The 15424-nt window shown below is 37.9% G+C and overlaps 1 protein-coding gene across 1 annotated transcript in view; it reads right to left on the bottom strand.

Moving 5' to 3' along the window:
• Window positions 1-2794: 2794 nt before the first annotated feature.
• TFEC (transcription factor EC) overlaps window positions 2795-15424 on the bottom strand; it is a 99738-nt gene continuing 87108 nt past the window's right edge. Inside the window, exons 7-8 of the mRNA XM_069802100.1 lie at window positions 9367-9514; window positions 2795-7765 (exon numbers count right to left, since the gene is read on the bottom strand). Coding sequence (XP_069658201.1) covers window positions 7385-7765; window positions 9367-9514 — 529 coding nt within the window. The 3' untranslated portion in view covers window positions 2795-7384. The remainder of the gene's footprint in view (window positions 7766-9366; window positions 9515-15424) is intronic.

Below are 15424 nucleotides of genomic sequence, written 5' to 3'. Positions count from 1 at the left end.
TTGAGTGTTTATTGCAGAAGCCGTTTCTCTGGTCCATGCTTACGGTTGACCATGCCTAGTGTACTTCACAGTAAGACTAAATTGCTCTGTGTGGGTTTGTTTTTATAGCAAGCTGGCCGTGTATATTAGCTGTCCTGCAGTAGAAACCATTTTCCAGTGGAAATGATGGAATGGTATTTCTGCAGTGACTTTGGGTATTCACTTTACTTTCCAAACGGCTCTGTAGCAATGCAGGATTTTTTCTTGGTGAGGTTCCTCACCCTAATAATGAAGAAAGGTGCCCATACCACAGTCAACTAATTGATAAAGAGACATTTTATTAAGAATTTTTAATGCTGTCATCTTAGGTTTTAAAAAGACACATTTCCTTTAACTCAGCCTACTCCTGGGAGAGTATGTAAAATACTTAGCTAACAGATTTTTTTTCCAAATTCTGTATATTAAACTTAAATAATTTGGAATCATTTAGTAACAGAAGGCAAGTCCATTACAAGTCAATACAATGTATAAACATGCGTTTATGGAAAATGCTTTTAAAAAACCCCAAACTCCTGTTAACCACCATTCACAAAATTAACGTTCTCCCAGGGTTTGTGGCAGGGAGAGCTCTTGGCCTGTGCTGGGCTTTGGCTACCCTGTTGTTCAAAGCCCCTGAAGCTCAGTGGGAGGAAGCCTGGGAGGTCTGCAGAGGAGCCTAAGCACATTGCCAAATCCTTGATCGCTATCGCGAGCAACCAGATTGTGTAACCTCCTTTTTGCACTTACGGATTTTGAGCTTGTTAGGTGTTAGCAGGGTTGCAAGGTGACCCCGCTCAGGATTTGAGGCAGGACGATTAGGAGACCTGTGCCAGCTCTGAGGAAGAAATCCAGGTGGAAAGTGGGACTGGGGAGAGGTGTTCCTCTCTGGAGAGACGGGAGGATGGGGCTCACCGCCCGAGGCTTTGTTCGTTTGACTCTGCCGGCGGTGGGACTGGTTGCAGAAAAGAGTGATTGCCGTCACTGCCGCCTGCGTTGCACAGATACGCGGTCCTGGGACATCCCTGGGGTATCGTCAGGGGGTGACTTAGGGCACATAAATCTTACATGCTTGAGCTCCAGAGGCCTTAAAGAGAAAGTAAATTTCTAATCCAAGGAGTCGGTTTTTGAAATGCAAAAGCACTTTGGGGGAGCCATTACTTTTTGAATGGTTCCTCTTTCGCAAACACAACGCCCGTCTAGGAATGTTTATGTTTTAATTCCAGAAAATCAATAGATATAGTATCACTTGGATCAAGGCACTTCACAGAAAACACTGTTTGTTGCCTCCTTTCACACAGAGGGACGTTTCCAACATTAATGTATCTGCTAATCGCAGCAATCTGCGATGTAGCTTTCTGGATAACCTAGCAACAACAAAAAAATATTTTTTAATAAGTGAAAACTAACATCTTAACTCCCACCTAGAAATCAAAGAGAAAAAGGTCTTAAGTCTAGGCTCTAGGTGCTGATGCAAGGACTGCTAGGTTTTCCAAGAAAGTAAGATGATTAGAGTAACTGGCCATCCAAATCTTTTGAGATGTACCCTGATATACTGCTGTGAAATAGGACAGTAAAAATATGAGTCGTGAAATTTTCTGATGAAACTACATGGCAGGTAAGGATGCCAACATACTAAAGTGCATGAATGAAATGAATGTATTAGCCACGATTTTAGCACTTTAGTACATATACGTAGGTACAGGGTTCTGACTTGAGGGAAAAATGCAGTTTGCAATGTAACTGAGATGATATATTTCGATGAGGTTTGAAAAAAAATATTGGCTATTTCTTATGATTTGGGGCATTTCCCCTTCTCAGGCAAACTATTGTCTATCAAACTCATAAGCATATGAATCTCTTTGACTATACTATTGTTCAATCTGCCTGTTCATAACTTAGCCTCTTATTCCATTATAATGCTTGAATGATTCACACGCAATGTTTCCAATCCACTTTTCCTATCTTGTGAAACTTTTTAACGAAATGTTAGCATTTGCAGGCACCAGATGTTTTGACATAAGGAGAAGCAATATGTAAATTTTAATCCATGCTAGGAACAATAGCCTGGAGGCACCTTTTTCTTATTACATGAATCATATACTTAACCACAATGTGGTGGATTATATCAAAATCATCACCACCCTGAATATAGAACACCTGTCTTGTGGTTGCCAATTAATGAATCTGATATATATTTAACTTGATGGGTACCAGTGATTTAACCAATAAGCCTTAGCATACTTCACTGCTGCAGCCTCCTTTATAATTAGACTTTTGGTCTGATTATTATCACAACTTCATACATTTTCCTCTAATCTCCCGTTGGTTGTCAGTACAAATGATGCTGACATTAAATCTGTTTGTCTGTCAATTGCAAATATCACTACTTTTAATCAAGCAGTGTATCATATAGTGCTTTTCTAATCTCTGAACTAACTTTTGATTTCATTTTCTGATGCTGTTTATTTAATCGTTAAGTGTCTGAGTCTGCAACAGGCTGGGTATTGCCTTTCTTCAAAGTGAACTGAGGGCTCTCAGTCCCTCACAAAGGAGCTGAGTACATTTTATGATCAAATCCTAAGTACATAATAAACATGTAAAAAAAGCAAAGCTTCCTTCCATGGCTAATCACTGAACTTTAAATAATATTTATAATAATATTCTGGTTTATGACTGATAGGAGTGTCTTAATGTTTTGATGAAAAAAAAGCCTGGAGAACATCTTTATTACAAACAGAATGTTTATCTGATGTAGACAAACAATGAGCCTTACTTTACATGAAAAAAATGAACTATTACAAAACTATAGCTGAAATATATATTACTACTCAAGAACTTTTGCATCATTTCATGCACAGAAAGCACCAAATATCTTCTAAAGAAAGCAGCACTTTTGATATTAGGAATTCAAAATGCCATCCAAATTGGTACTTAATTCATTAAGTAAGAGTATCTTTTAGTGGCAAATGCTACCTAATTATCAGCTTTAAAAAAATGTTTTACATCTTAAAATACAGTATTCTGTTTATCCTAGGTTGTCTGGGGAACATCCAGTACATTAAAAGGTTTTTGTAGAGCTTCTTAGTGATTTAACTGATATCATCGTGCCTGCTAGCAATTTTGCAACATTCTGAAAACACTTGCCATAAATCAAAGCCTTAGCAGCAGGAATAAGCAGATGGCAGGAGACCATATTAAAGAATGTATCAATTATTTTTATTAATGGGAGGCTACTGGATCATGATGTATCATAATGGACTCAATGTTTAGCAGTTGTGAAGTGTTTTGTCTGTTAGGTATCTCAGATGTTCTTAGCGGATGTTACTATATCATCTTGTGATGGCATTCTTTGAGGGACCCGATAGTGAAGTTTCACAAGGGACATATAAAGAGATGTTTTCATTTCAGCCCTTTAATTGTATTCATATAATAAACATAAAATACCAGCATGTATAAAATGTAATTTTAAAAAGATTGCATGTACAGTGCGCAATAAAGTACATTCTGTCTGCATACATTGACTTAAAAAACAAGACACTATATGGTTAACAATGAAAAATAGCAATTATTATAAAAATATTCTACAGTCTCATAATAGTAATGTAAATGCCTTTACTTATCTAAGAGACCTAACATAATTTTAAATTACAATAATTTTACATCCTCCATTCATATATACAGCCCTATTAAAGTCAAAAGGTATTATAATAACAATGTTCTTATTAAGATTAAATGACTGAATTATATTTAGTTATTTTACTATGTAAAGCAACTGTGTTCCTGTTTGTTAAAACTGTTTGCACTTACTGTAGCTTTTCACACTATTCACTCTATGCGCAACGAAATAATTTAGGTTTCTGTTCTTAGTATAGTATGCATATCCATTTCATGAATTAAACAGGATGTTAATATTTCAACTCCCTTTCCTTTTGTGTAATTATCTGTCCACTGTTTTGTGTATTCTGTAGCAATATGTCCACTAGCTTTGAACAGCTGCTACTGAAAAGATGCAAGAACTTCTCATTTAATACATCTTGACAAAAATAGCCAGCTCCCCTCACCCCCTGCCCTGCTTGAGGTCAAACTCTGTAAGTCTTTAAATTCTTTTCGAGGCCCAGAGCCACAGACATATTATGCATCTCTTTCATGAGATTTCATTAAACAGATCTCTGTAGGAAATAGCTAAAAAGTGTATTTTGCTTGCACGACATTTTACTCCAATAAAACTCGCATGGACAGAAAGAAATTCTGCCTGAGGAAGGAGGTCAGGATTTGTCCCGGTAGTCAGGCGATCCCTTTCCTCTGTGCAAGCCCGTAGGACCACGCTCTGCTCTCCCCTAACAGTCCTCTCAGCTTCACAGCAGCCTCACGGCAGCCTGGGGTGGGAGAGGGAGTGCTTGCTCCAGAAAGGCTGGGATACGCTTACCAGCACACCTATCTCCTAAATACCTTCGGTACCACCTATTCCTCCCCAGAACGTCCTAGATTACTGTTTCTTGCACCCTGTACCACCATTCACTTTCAAGGGTGATGCTGTAACACAGGTTAGAGTTATTAGCTAAAATACTAATTATGATGACTTCCTACTAGCCGAAATGTAATAGTAGTGAAACAACATTGCCGTCATGTACACCTACAGGTATGGATACATTTAGTGTTTTGGGCACGGGGAGATGGGGATTCTGTGTGAATGAAGACACCTTGAGCATGTTTAATGATAGGTTATTGCATATATACTGCAAAAAAATATTGCAAAAGGAGCATTCACTATCTTCTGTTAAGTTTCTCATGCAGGAAGAGAAAAAAAAATCTGGTGCTTCAGACTGAAGCAATTGTCAGAAGAATGAAAATCAACTTTAAAAAACCTAATGGATGCACTATAATGTTTTTTTAGAACAGTGCTTATAAAAGTGATGAAATTCAGGATGTTATTTAAAGTCAATATAGTTCAGAAGTGTGGTCTAACTCCCATGTAAAAGTTCAATGGGAAAATCATGTAATACATTCATATTTAATTTCTTTTTCTCCATTATGAGCAATCCACACTGGTGTATTTAAAACTAATGTAGTAGAAACTGCAGTACAAGGACAAATGGCATTTGATATCAACCAAGTATCCCTTCCTTTCATCAGCTGAAATGGACAATACGCATCATACACGAGACATAATGTGGGCATAAACGTTACTCTTAATTCATCGTATTTTGTATTCAAATCTCAATATTAGCTAGTCTTTGGCAAAACTGTGACAAAGTGGTTCGTCTTTTAATGAGCCTAATTTATAGAAGCACTCAAATTAAAATGCTGATCAGCCCTATGTTCAATTACCTTTGGTTAATACTCATTCATCTTTCCATTTCTTTCCTCCATGCTACCAGAAAAGGAAAATGCCCAGAACCCTGTTTGTTGTTGTTATTATTTTTAACCAAGCAGTGGAAGTGTATCATAGCCTCTTCTGAGGGCTGGGCTGCCTGGGAATCCACACATATGCAACAAGAAGATCAGTTCTGCTCTGTTCTGCTTACATCCAAGTAGCTTGCACAGGCTCATAGAAATCCTTGAGTTTCCTAAAAACTTAAATATTCTTGTGAAACTGGATGCTCCATCATCTTTCATAGCCATCTGGATGTAATTTATTATCCCACTTCTAACTTTCCAATTAAGAAACTATTGCAACACTAGCTGGGCTGGTCAGCAATGGGCTACGGCCCTGGAGGAACACAAACCCCATAAGGACTGTGAAGAGGACCCAGGTACCGTTAACAGAAGAGGCGATAGGGCGAAACAATTGCTCTGTTCTTGGATAATATGTTTAAATAAATTGAAAACGTTCACGCAAACAACAATCCACTTTAATCTCTTCTTACTGTTTCCAGTCCTGTGACACTCCTGGGGCATGAGACAGGCTTAGTGACAGCAAAATTAATACACACTTTTGAAATATATTTTGAATTGTTACAGAACTCCCTAATGTGATCTTTTGGCTTTGGTTGAGGAAGAGCTATGAAGAACCTGTGCCAGCTTATTTTCCCAGGTATTAATATTACAATTAGGATGATTGCACTTAATGTCCTCCAGGAACATACATCACTCTCCAGAATTTCACTATATATAGAAATTATATGCCTTCTACCTGCCCTCTAACCGCCAAGCCTTTACTGAGTCACCAAAACGCGTTTTCTGAACACCCCCCTCCCAGCAAGCTAGCTATGAGAAGCAGTGCATCACATCAACACTTCCGAATATCCCCTTCGGTTTCAAAAGTTTTCCTTTTCAGCTTTTCTGTAGTGAATCCAAAGCCAAATTTGAAATTAAATTCTTTTTGTTTCAAGTGTATGAAATGGGAATCTTGTCATTTCCCTCCATTTCCAAATGGATCAAAGGCATGCGTATGGATAGAGTCCCTTTGGAAAAACCTTACTGTGCTGCCAAAGGAAAGCACTGTCCAGAAGCGCAGTGTTGTGTCTCCAGATTCTGATCTCTTCCACACAAAAAAGGACACAGTTGGAATATTCTTGGAATAAGCAGCTGACATAGCACTGTTACCAGTAGTGCTTGTTTTAAATTGTGCTAATTGTAACATGGAGTACCTTTGTTGAGTCTTGTACATCCATACAGTCTTTCTGCTGAAATGTCATATCTTTTTCTGTCTGAGTTCGTTTGAGTTTCTGTCATTGTGTTAGTTTCCATTTTTCTTCTGTATCATTAAAATATATATTAAAAGTCTGTTCTTTTTCTACAAATGAAATTTTTAAAAAATGGAAGTCCATGAAAAGCTTAATGGATTTTCTCTTTTTAAAAAGAAGCCTACACAGTTTAAATTTCATGCTCACTTCACTTGTGCTAAAGCATTACTGTCTGTTTTTTCAGATTTTAAAACCTGTAACATCTTTACAGTTCCCAGCTTAAATAGTTCCCTGTTGCTTCATGTTTTGTAGGATTTTTAGTTATATATAAAAAAAAGAAATTAACAAATGACTCACTGCTTATAGCAGAGAAAAGTGAACACAGATTGAAGAGAGAGTTTGAATACACTTTTGTAACATGGATTTTCCTTTTGTGGTAACCATTTTCAGAGTGCTGTAAAAAGTCATGGAATGGTAGTAAAAACGTTCCCAGTGAAGAAAGATTTGTGCAAATGTCAGCTGTGAACAGAGGGTGTGAATCTGAGGCAAAGTGGTATGAGTTCATGTCCATCTATCTCATTTTCTTGTGAAGTAAGGGCTGATTTAAGCCCTTGTCATGTAGTAACTTCTCTTCACAGTGGCTCTCCTTGTTCATGTTTAAAATAAGCACAAACACCATGCTTATGTTCAACTCAGTCTTTTAGCAAGTGGTTTAGAGAAGTATGAGGCCCTTTCTGCTTTTATAAATCATCTCCATCGTCTGTGCTAAAGCTGCTTCTCCTGCTGCTCTCTTTCGACGCGGCTGGGGACGTGGAGGACAAGAGTGGGTCTGTTCCAAACGGCGACACCGTGTCATCCAGTAAAATTTCCTCTAGCCGTTGTTCTTCTTTTAAAGCTGCGCTGAAGGACAAATCCGTGAAGTGTGAAAGTGGATCAGAAAAGGCTGTAGATCCATCGCAAGCATCAGAGTTTGGTCCATGTGCCAGAGGCATTTGTTGAGAGTAGTCTACAGAGTTCTCCTCTGGATAAGACTGTTGCTTGATGACCTGTGCAGCTAAATCAACAGCACTGAGTGAAGACATGACTGGAAGGCCGTGTGCACGCGCTTGGATCTCTAGTTCCTAACAGTTCAAACAAAAACAACCAGATAATGACTTTAAAAGACAAAAAGGCATCTTCAGATTGCAATAAGTATGTGGCTTGTACATGCAAATTAATTATACATTTATATATATAATATATTTTGTCCAGTTTTAAAATAGATTGTTATCTATTAAAATTTGCCACTCCAGTGTTTTTATTTCTCCTCCTGTCTTTAAGAAACTGTCCTATGGGAACATAAGAGGTAGGACAGCCACTCTAAAACCACTGTGTAATGAACCCGATAAAGGTGAGAGAAAAATGTTGCAACTTTCTAGTTCATAATTCACTGCTTTCCAGAGAAACAGAAGACACTTTATTTGGTGACGTTTATGATATACAGATTTATGTGTAAATCACCATATATAAGATGACTGATTCTCTGCCTATCTATCTGTTTCACCTTCTTATGTGTCTACATTCCAATCTTGCATTTCAAGCCATGCAGGGCTATATTCTGCTGCTTCATGTCACAAGCAGATATAACATGGCACACAACACCCAAGGAAGTGTAACATGTGAAATGGTTACAAAGGGAAAATAAGAGTACTGAAGAGAATTTGGTGTCCGATATTGATTTTTTGCTGCAGGCTGTGAGAGACTGAATTGTTACCTTGAGCTGTTTGTCTCAAAGATTGTTAGGTGTGAGAGACTGGACTGTCATCTCAAGCCATTCATCTCAAGGATTGTTTGATGTGAGAGACTGAATTGTGAACTGCTCATCTGGAGCCCTTTGTCTCTGAGATGGCCTAAGCAGGACACTCCTCTGTCCATAAGGACGATTACCAGCCCACTGAGGCATCCAGGGGAGGAAACTGGGCTGGAGCCGACAATGCATGCAGGGATGTGGAGACTACCATTCTCATGGAAACTGTAGTCTTTGAGATAAGATACAGGTTTCTGGTGTTGATCACGCGAAGGTCATGTGATAGACAAAACCTGCAGCGCGTGAACAGTACGTATGTGCACGCATCATCGAACTATGCCCTATAAAAAAACGTGGAGACAACCCGTGGTGTGCACCCACCACCGAAGAATTGAAGACTGAGGACCACCGGGACACCGCTGGATCCACGGTGGTGACTATCCTTGCAAGTCTATCCCATCTGCTTGCTTGATTTCTGCCCTTTCTTCCTTTCTATCCTATTGCTATTATTTTCCACTTTCGATACTTTTGATAATAAAAACTCTTTTGGGTATACGGCATTTGACCTCGTTTGTGTCTTAATCTCGCTCCTGGGATCATATCAAAACCTTGCCCGACACTGGATCGGGACACAGGGATTTACTTTTTTTGCTTCCTTTTTTGTCTTTCTCTGGCTCTAATACATACATAAGGAAACTATTTGTACAAATACTTTATTAACTTTCCATTTATTCCTTTATGTAAGGTCTAATTATCAAAGGAATTTCCTAGAAATCTAAAAAATACATCCTCCCCAATATACACAGCGATAAATAGGGAAAGTCAATTCATTTTTAATAAATGCCATTTGGGGAAAAATGATATAGATTAATAAAATTTGATGAGGGATAAGTACTGAGAAAGCTTTGTAGTTCATGGCGACGCTCTTATACAAACCTGAATTCGGAGTAGAAGTCTTCTGTTAGCATGCTCTAATTTCTTCTGCCTGTGTTCTAATTCTCTGGCTCTCTGTTGTTCTTTTTGTAGCCACTTGATGTACTCCACTGATGCTTTTAAAATAGTTCCTTTGTTCCAGCGCATATCACTGCAGAATGTAGAGATAACCTTTTCACAATTGTGCATGTCAGCAGAATTCATAAGAACTTACAAAATCTTTTACATTAATATGAAATAATGATTTACATGACTATTATTCACTCTTAGATATTATTGCTTCTGAATGGAAATTTTAATAGAATAGTTAAGAAGCCCTTATATAGTAAAATTAATCCCAGAATGAAAATAAGTGTCAAAAGAAAGTAATAAAGTGACTTTTTGTGGGAGAGCTAAATGCAATATCATGATTCTACCATTACAGTTTTTATATTTTTAGTGAAAATTGCTTTTATTATTAACTCTAAGATTAAAATCTATGTGCAGTATTTCTGCATTAATGAACTAGGAAATATACATTACTGAGGACTTAAGCCTAAATTTTTAAAGATCATTTTGAATATACTACTCCTTTTACCTGACTTACTAATGAGGTTGCTTTTATGCTTGTTGAGAAAAAAATGGTCTGTGCTGAATGCCACTCCTCATTGATGGTAGACCAGACAAATCACACTTTCATAACCATAATGGGTATGGAATGACAAAAATCCCGTTCAAAAATCTTGAAACAATATAAACCAAGTTAAAATCCACAGCTACATACAGACGCCAACTCAAAATAAAAGCTTTGCAAAAAATAAGATTAAACCTGTCCATCATTCAGGAAATCACGGTTTAACTTCCATCTTACAAGCAGTCTTACTAACAGCAATAGACTTGTTCAAATGCATCTGTTCAAGGACTTTCATGTACCCATTTATCAACTTTCCATGTATTCCTTTATGTAAGGTCTTGAAGGCCTTGGGACAAGAATGAAATTTGTTGAAAATGTTTAATTTCTAATAAGGTTTATGTTACAGGGTGGGCCCGCTGCATTAAATATATAGACAAAAGGGTTTATCGAAACTATCCGCTTCAATGCAAGATGGCTTAGACCAAGCAGAAGATTGGCAGAGGTTCTGGTCCTACAAAACAACCCTGAGAAAGAAAAAGCTATTTAAACCGGTAAGAATCTGCGGTTGGGAGTGACAAGCAACCACTTTAGTGCATTTTTTTTTTTTTTTTTTTTTAGTACCTATTCCAAATACATATACTTATACACTGGCATTTATAGAGTCAAAAAGAAATATAAATTATACTCCAGGCAATCATCACCTTCCATTATTCCTTGGTTGCTTTAGTTAGTGAGACTCACTCCCGCTCACATGCTCACCTGTGGTGAGTAAAACTGTGATCTGGAGTGGATTCATTGCAGAAGTGTCTATGCTTTACATTCAGCCTAAGTGTCTAAGGAACTTTGCACCCTTACCCCAAGGCTAAGCATGCTTAGATACTTCCACCAAGGCAGTTGTCTTCCTACTGAATGTATAGGGCAAAAGCCAGGCAGGTACAGGATTTAGGGACCCAGACCACCTGGCCTTTCCTGATGCACTGTACTAGGGATAAAACCTTATGGAGTTGATAGCTTTAAAGATGCTCAGAAGAATATGCAAAATTATTTGTGATAAAACATCACAGTGTTTAACCATATCCTAGAATTTAGATCATTTACTAGAGATTTGGGAGAACCAGCTTTTTGATCAGAGAGAGCTCGAATCCACATCTCTGTCCTCTCTGGGCAGCACACAAACCATGGGACTCCAGCACACTGGGACCCCCCCTCGTCTCAGTGATGTGAGCTAGGAATGCACAGCTTTCGGGATTAGAAGGCGAGGATGTCAGAAAGAAAATAATTGTTGCCTCAGACCTGCTGTCTGCAAAGCCAAAACATCAGAGGCTGCTTGCTGAAGTGGGAATGTATTCTCATTTAGGCATTCCCTGGTCAAAAAAACTAAAGCAGAGGTGGGACTGGGAGCCAAGAGCAGAACCTGTCTCCCTCATGACAGCTGAATCACCTCTTGGCAGTCCCTCTGTCTCCTCGTTCCTCTCCCTGTACTTGTTGCCCAGGTGGGAGGACAGAACATTTCCCTGCCAGCATCCCCTGGACTCCCTCCCAGCAGAGGAATTCCTCCTCACGTGTGGGATACCTATGTTCAAAGGTTAAGGAAGTTTTTAGTACACATAATGCTTGTTTTCTGGACAAATGTTTGACTGCCATCACCACATTATAATCTTGTTTTCTTCAGACCTCTTTGGAAAGTTGGTGAAATACTGAGAGGTCCCTATTTACACCTGGATTGCTGTGGAGTGTGAAAGGCAGAGAGGTGCCTGTCTGGCTGCACTAGAGCGCTCCTGAATCGATAGGAGCAGCTGAAGCTAGGAGGACAACAACATTTCAGACTGGGACTCTCCACTGCCATCTCAGATGGCTAAACATTTGCATTTAATAGCTTTTGAAAGGCAAGGTCACGGCTATCAGAATTACACTAGGTTTTTGGTTAATTTCAAGTGAAAAGGACTGATTTAGGACATTTCATGGCAACTTTGAAAAGCGCTATATATATATAGCATAAACTCTGGAGAAACACAATCTGCCTAGGCAAGGGGGGTCAGCTCTTCCTAGCATCTAATCAAGACAAAACAAAGTCAGTTTTGGACTGATGGTCTGAACATAAAAATGTAGCACTAAGAAATGAGAAATTAATCCATAGCTGGCAAAATGGAAACAATTAAGACATGTAACAGCAGGAGAAAAATATGCATGTATCACATATTCGGCAAATATTTCATAGTGATTTCACAAACAATTTCATATCAGTTATAAAATATTACAAATTCAAAACCAAATTCAGACAAAAATATTTTTGGTTAGTTTTTCTGATTGACATATGAATAAGCTATATATTCATGACTGTATTTGGAATCTTTTTGTGATTAAATTCATTCATGTTACACATAATTGACAACCTTTGTGATATTGTTTACTTTTAGTTCATTTTGCTTTGATAGTTTGAATTTTTACATATATGGTAGTGATATTCTTTCTCATAGGTTGAAACGAATTTTCACTGGAGGTCTAATTCCGAGATTCAAACTCCTCTAGGAAGGATAAGAGCATCTGATCATCTAAGATTAAAACTAATTAACGCAAACAGAGTTTGGGAGAGGGCGATAGCCACAGAGTTTGCCAGCCACAGAGCAGTTACTAATAACAAATACATTTGTGATGTTGAAACTATGTTTGCAGACCATTTCTTTCCCTATTTCTGAGAAATTGGCTGTGAACTATGCTTGCTCAGAGAAATACTTTGAAGGACTTTGCACTTGTTTTGATGACCTGCACAATCACAAAGTCTGTTCTCCTGAAAGAGGCAGCAAGTTTCCACTCTATAATAGCATGAGTGTATGCAAGTTTTTCCTTTCCAAGAAACGTGGCCATGCTGGCTGCTAGCAGGTCTGCCCACAGACAACAGAGAGAAGGTCAGGCACAGGCAGATGCAGAGAGGAGAGAGTGAGAGCAACCCACTGCTTCTGCCCAAATCCTCAGTGGTTCTCTTAACACCCCAGTTCTGTAGAATGACTAGAATTCTTAAAGGAAAGATTTTTTTTTTCTTCTTAGTATTTCTGACAATTCTAGTCTGACTACCATAAAACAGTTCTTGCGTAGGCATTTCCAGACTCCACCACACCTAAAAGGTGGATTCTGAAAGGCTGAACACAAAGGAACCATGAATGGAAAGGTAGGTATAGTTAAAGGAACAGGTTATGAGTTTTTCAGCTAAATATGACTGGGTATTTGGGGCCTTTTTTAAATTCTATTTTTGAATTATTCTGTATAACTATTTTGCATTCTGAATCATCTACCACTTGGATATCTAAGCATTGAAAATGAAACAAAAGAGTCAAAGTTCTTTGCAATTTATACTTATCTCCATTTTCTAATGCTGATGAAGTGAACTTTAAACACCCATTCATTTAAGCAATGTAATCCACACTTTTCATCATTAAATTAAAAAAAAAAGAAGTGAAGAGAATAGGGGTTTAAGCCAGTCAAAAGAAAGTCCCTGTGGAAGCTCTGCAGGAGCCAAACAAGTTCACTATATAACTAACAAAACAAAAGTGAAATAAAAACCCCACACACCACTTCTAAGAAATATAAATCATAAAAGGTTTCCAAATAGCATCAAAAATGTCCTTTTCTGTTCCCGAGTCTGAATGTAATCTTCTTGAAGCAAGCCATCTGGGACAGGCATGCTAACCACAATGGCTTAGTTACAGTAGTATTTGCTCTTCAATGCAAAGGCTGATTTGCTTCACTGTCATTAGTCCAAGCATCAGTAAGGTTTCTCCTTTTACAGCTAAGTTCCCACTATAAGAAGAATCTTCTAAAATCAATATATGAGGTGAAAATGCTATGTGTGATAAAATGTTACAGATAAAGTATTGTAAGAGATGATACATCTTCTTTCAAAGAAGAAGGGGGCAGATTGGGGGCACAGTAAGGTGTTAGGAAGGAAAAAGCAAGAACTGAAAGAGAGGGTAAGGACACTGAGTTATGATTTGTCAACACAGGACCATACCAGAAAGAAATAATAATTTTGACCTGCTCAGCCAACAAAACAACATGGTCAAATTATGTTTTTCCACCTACAAATATATTAAAAAAAAAAGTGTTTACACTTTGGATTAATTTAGCCTGGCACCAAGCTATAGCAAAGCTGTGTTACAACCTAGTTTTTCAAAAGCGTCCTGCACCTTTTGATGCCTCTTTTTTCTTAACACCAACTTGAAACCTTTTAAATAGGCCTATTTTCAAAAGGAGTACTGATTACCAGCCTTTTGAAGACAGCAGTCCTCAGAACCTGAAACACTTAAGTTCACCTCGTGCTTTTGTAAACATAAACCACTTTGGGGCTGTCACACTGTTGAACTCAGTCATGGGTTTGCAGACTAACACAAGAAAAGGCTTTTCTTCAGGATCTATACCTGAATTTTTTTCATCAAGCAACACCACCAAAATCTGTGGGTAAAATCATTCACTTGCTGGAGCAAAATTACAGGTCCAGGTCATTCATTTTAAGAAGAGCTTAAGTGCTTGCTCTAGGTATAAATGTTTTGAGTAAGTTCATAAACTAAGCCTGATTCCAGACCAAAACATGTAACTGAAACACCTCTGTAGGCCATCAAAAATCACAACTGGTATTTGTACCTCATGCCCATTTCTAAATGCAGTATAACTCGCTTCCATTATTGCTTTATAGCTGCAAACCAACAGTGCCATCCACTGTTTTTCTGAGAAATCTTTCAATTATTTGCCCAAATGGTCTTGAATACTGAGAGATGCACCAGCAAAATTAAAACCCTTCTACCAGTCTGTGTTTGCAACGGATCACATGCGGCCAAAACTTTATTTAGGTACTTAAAGCACTTCTTATTTTAACTCAGCTGTAATACCTAATTCTATATTAATAACAAGAACGTGCCCATTTATTTAATCTTGGGTGGATGCTGTAGAAGGAGCCGAGTTTGTGAATCCTCTAAAATGGATGTGGCACGTTAACTTTCTCTCTGGTGGTTTCACTCCAAGTGGCTTGTTATGCCAACCCTGTACTTATGTAAGTCTCACACAGCTTTACATTGTTATAGAAATCCTTAATATAATCAAAAATTTCTTAGTCCTAAGGAAAAAAAAAAAAGGCTGAAATATCAATAGATGTTTTCATTTGAAGTATCATGCAGGTCTGTATTGACATGCAAATGATAAAGAGAAAATCCGTATAATCAATTTTATGTGAGTCACAATCATGCTAGCGCATGGTCTTAAGGCTTCCCTGAGTGACATGAGAAATCTAAGGCTAAAGTTCGGCACTAAATATCACACTGAATTGTTATTGCTAATCCTGCAATAGGCTTTCCTACCGAGGTAGCTTTTTTTCATATTGATGACAAATAAAAGCTTTAAAGGAATGCAGGTATAATTTAAGAAATACGCATTTCTGTTACTGTAAGTATATGTATTAGT

Source organism: Haliaeetus albicilla, chromosome 14 (assembly GCF_947461875.1).
Source record: "Haliaeetus albicilla chromosome 14, bHalAlb1.1, whole genome shotgun sequence".
Taxonomy (NCBI): domain Eukaryota; kingdom Metazoa; phylum Chordata; class Aves; order Accipitriformes; family Accipitridae; genus Haliaeetus; species Haliaeetus albicilla.
This window is presented reverse-complemented; position numbering and strand designations above follow the sequence as displayed.